General features: G+C 38.6%; 1 protein-coding gene and 1 long non-coding RNA gene across 2 annotated transcripts in view; one reads left to right on the top strand and one right to left on the bottom strand.

Moving 5' to 3' along the window:
* evx2 (even-skipped homeobox 2) overlaps positions 1–3,833 on the bottom strand; it is a 4,847-nt gene extending 1,014 nt beyond the window's left edge. Inside the window, exons 1-3 of the mRNA XM_085986117.1 lie at positions 3,327–3,833; positions 2,040–2,287; positions 1–1,678 (exon numbers count right to left, since the gene is read on the bottom strand). The exon at positions 1–1,678 is cut by the window's left edge and continues 1,014 nt beyond it. Coding sequence (XP_085842243.1) covers positions 1,076–1,678; positions 2,040–2,287; positions 3,327–3,750 — 1,275 coding nt within the window. The 5' untranslated portion in view covers positions 3,751–3,833 and the 3' untranslated portion in view covers positions 1–1,075. The remainder of the gene's footprint in view (positions 1,679–2,039; positions 2,288–3,326) is intronic.
* Positions 2,232–6,787, top strand: LOC147120336 (uncharacterized). Its single transcript, XR_015078174.1, has 2 exons — positions 2,232–2,319; positions 3,349–6,787. It is a non-coding gene; the product is annotated as an uncharacterized LOC147120336 (long non-coding RNA).
* Positions 6,788–7,556: the final 769 nt, after the last annotated feature.

The following is a 7,556-nucleotide window of genomic DNA, read 5'->3' as shown; positions in this document are numbered from 1 at the left end:
TAGGTTGATTTAATGAGGCTGTTCACATCAGTACCATACTGGTTACAAGGGAAAGTGGACACAGGACGTCTACAATATAGGTTTCCAAAATTAAAATTGGCAGTGGGACAATGAGGACGTAGCGTTTTTGCAAAATCACTTCAGATAACGAATACCACATTAAATCCTGTACATTCTATGCACCATGAACAATGTTTTATGTATCAAGTCTCTTATCTATCTCTTCTAATGACTTCCCTTAGCGGGTTGTTAGTATTTGACAGCAGGTCTCTGTGCAGGGAACTTTTTTCCAATTCTACATTCAAAGGAGGTCCATCAAGGTACATGATTGGCAATTTTCGTCATAATCTGCACATTATTAGCATCGGAATTGACATGGCAATAACATTGGCGGCGTCTGATGTGTCTTTCTCGAACTTTACCAAAGTCCTCGAGGAGTCGTTTCTGGCAGCGAACAATTGTCAGATACCCGGTGGTGGCACTCCTGGGCCAAAGCAGTAGGCATGCACGTACCCAATTTCACAGAAAAGGGCCTTCTTATAAAGAAGGTGTATAGAATAAATGGAATTGTGTTCTTCCCAAAGTGACCTTCATTTGTATGGATTATTTAAAGAGGCAGTATCCCGTTGTAGTTGGACATTGTTCTTTGTGAAAACTGTTTCAAAACAGTTATACATTTCTTGAATTTAGTCTCAACGGTCTTATCAAATGCTAATGGACCCCAATAACATCCATTGAAAAGACGATAATACTTTTTAAAAGTTCACAGTTTTTTGTACAGTCTGGTACAATTAAGAGGACAATTAAAAGAACTTTTCAAGAATCCTTAGGGGAAGTTTCTAAACGATTAGAACCGGATAAAAGGAGTTCTGGGAAGAATGTTTATCAATGAAAAATGGCTATGTAGTCCATACTAAAAGGATAGCGTATCTCTTTAAAACGGGCGTTTAAGGAAAATTACCCATGTTTGCACCAAAGCAGTAATTACTAGAGGGAGCGATGGGTTAAAAAATGAGTTTAGCAATTTACCACTTGTGTCTTCATTGGCCTTGGTAAGAACCACCGCCGGGGTGAGTTATCTGGTAAGGGAGGACTCCTCCCGCTGGCCAGGCGGTGACACCGCCGCTGATTTGCTGAGCACTGCGGCCGAGTACGGAAGAAAGCTGCTCTCCGACCTCTGCGCAGTCGCGGTGCACGTGAAGTCGGAGCTCGCGCTCCGGGGCCCCAGCGCGCCGCTCTGGTTGCTGTGGCAACTGAGGCAGGAGCAAGGAGTGGCGCCGGCCGGCGTCGAGGCTGCTGCAGCTGCCGCGGCTGCAGCCGCCGCCGTGGCTGCGCTGCTGTTGAGCCCGTGCGGGGACTGGTAGAGGCCTGGGTGGCGAAAGCTGCAGAGAAGTTCGGGTCGCGAGTAAGGGTGGGAGAGGGCGCGGAAGGTGTCGAGCGGGCGAATGGAGGTGGGGAAGGGCGTGGCACCTGTGGCGGCGGCGGCAGCTGCAGCCGCAGTGACGCCAACGTGGGGATAGTAGTGCAGGGGAACGTGAGAGTGGAAAGGGTAAGGCAAGCTTCCAGTGGCCGCCGCGTGGGTCATCATGTAGGTGTAAAAACTTGGATCAGCCGGGTGGGGCCAGGACATGGCTAGTCGCTGCCTTTTATCTTTCATCCGCCTGTTCTGAAACCAAACCTGGAGCAAGAAAGAAAAAGCACAGCGTCAACACATTGCAGCCCAATTTTGCTGTTTCCTCTAGCATATTGCACACCTTAATTCGAAATAAATGCTTCGCAAATAGTGTTGCTAGTGTAATTAAAACAATACATTCTCATTTATGAAATGCTTAGCTTTACAACATATCTACAGTTATTTAAAAGATTACTCAGTCAATAATTGACATATTTACACCAATTAATCAGAATAATAATGGATACGAAACATGTTATGTCATAACATTTTATCATTTTAACACCTTAATGTACGCACATTAAATCAAAAAACGCAATATATTTATACAAAGGTGGATATAAGACACGAGTTAAACAGTATGCACCTTGATAGTAGTTTCGGGCAGATTTAAAGCGGCCGCCAGTTCACATCGCCTGGGTCTTGATACATAGTTTTCTCTGTAAAACTCTTTCTCTAGTCTACCGATTTGTTCTCGGGTGAACGCTGTTCGATACCGTCTCACCTGGTCAGGACCAGAACCCGAGTTGCCTATTGAATTGGAGTTGCCGTTCAGATTCGTAATATTGGACCCATTCGACGAAGTATTAGTTGAACTACCATTGTCAGAATACACTGGGAAGAAAACATAAAAACGTTAAAGATCGGTAAACCATGAGTAGAAATTAATAAGGCAACTTTGATGCCACATAATTGATGCTGGCTGTCATTATTACAAATGGGGACTGTTATTAGAGTCAATAAAGTTCTATGTGTCTGCATAACCAAATATATCTAGTTAATTTGTAGTAAGTTTCGGTAATTATGTATAGATAAAGGTTCTGAAGTATTCATCCATTAGGCATCTGAATTAACACAGAATGAATAACCTCCTGGCACATCTTGCTCATTTTGCTTCATCTACAGTGCCATTTCAATATTTTACTTTTTAGTATTTTGAACCAGAAAGCGCATCACTGAACTGGGAAGTTATTTTAGCACCAAAATCTTTTGTTAAGGACAAGATAAAGGCCCGGTTTGAAAAACCTCTGAAAATATGTAGGTTTCAATACAAAACAAAGTAAAATGTAGTTCTGTTTAAAAAAAAATTAAATTACCCTTTAATTTTATGATGTAGAATTTCGATAATGATACAAACGAATATTCTCAGTATATTGCCGTGCAAATATTTATACTTTCACTGATATGTTTCTTAATAAAGAAAATATTGTTGGCTTAAAAATAAGAGTTTTACGCAATTTCGAAATATGATGATACAATTATTTATTAAGTAAAATACTTTTTTAACACCGTCAGCACCTTCAATGTTAATATCAATATTATTGTTTCAATCCAAATGTATCGTGCAATACAACTTTCAAGTCAAAATGTGTTTTTACGGGCCTATGGTACTTTATTCGAGAATAATTATTTATTACCAATAATAAACACGATTATTCTGAAAATTACACATTTCTTCTTACAGTTTATTTATACCCAGTGTATCCGCTTTGTTTTCTGTATTGTCAAACTATCAGTGGAAATGCAATCCGAATCTTTGATGCATCACAACAGAACCTTCTTCAAAATGACTTATTTTTCTGTACTTTCATTAGACCTTGTGTAGATGTAAGCAGCTTAATTTTCGAGCAACGTTTAACAAATAAATGTTTACCTTTGTTTGTATTTTCTTTCAGCTGCGTTGTGCTGACGCCGGCTGGAGAGCGGAGTGTCGAACAGCCCACATCAACATCACTGTTCATATCTGCTTCTTTCTCCCGACTAGCAAGTTCTGAGTAAAGGGAGAATTTTTTCCTGGTTTCCGAAGACGAAATTTCAGACGAGGACGTGCTGTCGCTCGAATGTTGGTGATGGAATAAATTGTCTATCTCAAATTTGCCGTTTGTTGGGGTGTCCCCAACAGTGTTGTGAAGGGAGGCGGAAGTTGGTCTGGGGCTGAGACGACTACTGTGATGAGAATTTTCAAGGGCCTCCTCCACTGCATTTCCAGCTGAGTCTGACAAATTCGAAACCCTTTTGCCAGCAGGACTATGCAGCCCCCGTTCCATCAGAATTATTTCTTTTCTTATTCTTTCCATCCCGAAGCTGAGAGCAGGTTGCAGGCTGATACTACACTAATGATGATCCTGCAGCTGGGGCCAATTCACATCCAGCCCCGCAAGTGTCTCGAAATGTATCTTTTTGGTGCAAAGAAAAAGTGTTATGTCAATGCGAGGGAACGACTGGTCAAAATGACCCGTGCTTCCTTTCTCCCGATGTGTCATTCATCAAACTAGTGCTCGTCATTAAGGTACGAATGACGCTGTTCGAATAATCATTTATTGTAACAGGTTTATAAGCAAATAAATACAAGCGTCTGTCAGTGGATGATGAAGGCGGCCTAGCGACAGGCAAATACATCCAGGTAGAGAAGAATTAGAGGACAGCCCCTGTCCTCAGCCGATGATCGCATGCCCGGATGCTCTGGGTTTTGGCCTCTGGGGTGAAATTGACAGTCTGATTAATAAAATGAACATTACAGCATTTCCCTGTACATTTAGCCAGATCATTATGTTCTGATTTTGCTTTGCTGTTCTTATCGGGTTCTGATAATAGCATCTTTCTCATCACACTTTTGGTTGAACGCGGGCGAGCGTTGTAGGTAAATAGAAGTACCAAGTTTAACAATTTTGTTCCTTCAGTTCAGATGATTATATTTAGCATATTTAGTCAGTTGGGATGGAAATGCCATAATGTGTTTTTGTTGACAATGTGAAGTCGTATTTCTTGCAATCGCACCTTAATATTCTGGCTTTTCCTTTCCTTATTTGCGTTTTCTCTTTAATATCTATCTTCTCCCTCAGCCTCTCGTCTTGTTGTTGCTGATTTTATCTCTCTTTATATACACCAATGCAGACAACTGTCTTCTCCAGTTTTAATGGCTGCTTTTCTTTATCTTTCTCGTTTTATAAAGTGCACATATTCGGATAACACGTATGGAGTTTCTTTAGTATGTCCTTCATTGGTTTATTGTGGTGCATCTTTCAAACGTTTAAACACTGAAATGTATCTTTGACTTGTAATGTACATCATAAGACCTCAACACAGGGGCAATGCCCTCTCCGCTGATATATATTGCATATATTTGAATAAAGTTTTATTTTCTTTTAAATTTTTTGAAACACTTTCACCTCTTGAGAGATGTGCTTTATAGGATCGTACTTTATTTTAGGTAATAACTTAATATGGTTTTGAAACAGTTTAGCTGTCTGGGTGTGCATCTCTCCTTTTCTCCCTCTCTGTCCAAGACTGTTACGCATTTATATCGCCGATTTAATTTCACGTAAAACACCATATTTGTGCTTACATTGTTAGGGACATTAAAGAAAGATACTTTGGTCAAAAAGTTATGAAAAAGTATTTTTCTCCATGCTATTTTCTTTCAAAACCAAACTATTGACATATATTCTTCAAATTAATCTGCTAAGATTTATTTTAGCCTCAATTTGAGCTCCGCCCGATAAACATTTAGCTTGAAACAAGCGACTACTAAAGGTCAATCCGTTACCTGTAGCTATTGCAAATTTATCCCATGTCCATGGTCAGATATAACGTAAGGCTAAGCAACATTTGCGGCTAGAAGTTTAATATTCCAGAGAGGATTTGGAAGATGGAGAATCTGTGTGGACCAGCTACTCTCGGTGTTAATAGTGGTAGTAATGATGACGCTGATAGCGATGATGATAATGATGATGAATTTGTTGTTGTTGTCATCATCGCCGTAGTTACTTTGGTTTTCAAAATCAATGTTTACCGACGAGAAGCGAAACCTTTGAGCTAAGTTGCGAAATACACGCGTGAAATTAAAGCAGAACTGATATTCAGTGTGGATATCACAGAATAGTTTCTAACGAGAACCCCTTATGGGAAATGACAATGTAGCAAAAGCGTTCGAGAGGCTTAATTAATATTAAATAATGCATAGACGGAACCTATATCATTGCTGCTAAAAGGTTTAATTAGTACAGTCCCCTATGCCGTAGAATAAAAACAGTAACGCCCTGTCATATATATATTTATATATATTCCGAGTATTTTCTTCTTCCAGTTTATAACCTGTAATAAATTGTCATATTCATACCATTGTAGTCAGTATTTACGCTAATTTCGGCATTTAGACAAAATATAACTGGACAATAAATGTCGAAAATAAAGTTAATGGAAAATGGCAATAATATTGCTACGATTTATGGGAAGACATAAGCGATTAATGTTAATTGTGGTTAAGAAAATGCATTAAAAGGTGATATTAAAAGTTGCACAGTGAAAATTATGTTTTCTTCCCAAGGGTCTTGTGCAACAACAGCGGCTTCTGTAAAGTACTAGAGACACCATTTTTAATGTTATTGTTTTCCAATAAAAAATGAATACAAGTTGCAAAACATCATAAATACCGTGTTTAAATTGCTGGCGTAGGAAAAGTCACAGGTCTAAAGCGATAAACATTTTTGTCATTGTAGGAAATGGTTTGACCACAAGTTAGCAAATATGTCTAATGGTTAGCAAACATAATAACATTTCGAATCCTCGAAACAGCTCATTTGTTCGGAACGTTACCTCAAAAATTAAAAAGCTTATATCAATGATACGAATACAACATTCCTGCGAACAAGGATTTTTGAGAGATTGATGCAATGTTATTCGTGCTTGATTTTGAACCTTGTTTAATAATATTATCTGTCGTCCACCAATCAAAATGAATGGATGGTATGATGAATTAATTGTGAAGCTTTGCAGTATTTTTGAGTGGAGATATTAGATAAACAAAGATGAATGGAATCGAGATTAACTGCACTCGCTCGAAATATCTGTCCTCTGGCGCCCTCATCCGTTTCCTTTGATTTTAACAGTTACATTACTTTCATTGCTGATCCAAAAAGTTAATTTCTCTGAGAGCCAGCGGCTTTTGAAAATAATATTTTAGGAGCCAAGTTAAAAGTGAAACACGCGCTGTTATCCGTATGAGTTAACTTGTTGATCAATTATTTTCCATCAACACAATTTGAAAATATTGCTACAAAGGATAAATGTATGCATTGATTTGTATTTAAATTCTTAATAAAACTGACCTCTGGAGTTTTGTATTGCTATTTTGTGGGTAATAACAGTTAGCTAGCTAGTGAACAATTGACATGGGTGTCTTGAAAGATTTATTCCTAGCGAGGGCAAGTGATGAGAAAAAACTGAAGACCGAATTTAACATTTTCACAACATCTATCTCATAACCTTTAGTCTGTTGAAAATCCGTTTGAATACTGAATGCTGAACCTCTTTATAACTAGCTGATGGTTAACTGGCGACAGATTGAAAGACTGTAGAATTATGTCAATTCTCGTCGACGTTGACATCATACTGATTAATGAAACTGAACAGGGTAGTGTTAAACACAATACAAAGAAATGATAGTGGCAAGGGCATTCACTTGGAAAATGGGTTGCACAATTTCAAAATCCATGATTTCCATCATTTATGTTTTAATGACTTTTAATACTGTGTCAAGGGAAAGTTTTAATTAGACCAAAAAGTCACACAATTGGTTTTAAAACGATAAATAGACAGATTACACCACGTTTCTGTGCACAGCAGTAGTTCTCTTTAGCTCAAAGAAGTTTTACGGCAATAGACTAAATATTTGTTCGATCGTCTAATGCAGGTACCGCGAGGTGTAATTCTGGAGCGTTAAGGGTTATAGCAGGCAATAAAAGCTCCTTTAATGCTTTTTGTCTGACGCAAGTTGTAATGTCACGAAGGTTTATTCCAGATTACAGTTCACGGTTCTACTAAATTATTGCTCCATTCTGGCGCTTGAGTTAAAAAAAAATTAAACGCACTTTACAAATCTAGG

The sequence above is a fragment of the Somniosus microcephalus genome, chromosome 4 (genome assembly GCF_052327205.1).
Source record: "Somniosus microcephalus isolate GS21.2 chromosome 4, FLI_Smic_1.0, whole genome shotgun sequence".
In the NCBI taxonomy this organism is placed as follows: Eukaryota; Metazoa; Chordata; class Chondrichthyes; order Squaliformes; family Somniosidae; genus Somniosus; species Somniosus microcephalus.
Note: the sequence above shows the minus strand (reverse complement) of the source record. Positions and strands in the feature narration are given on the sequence as shown.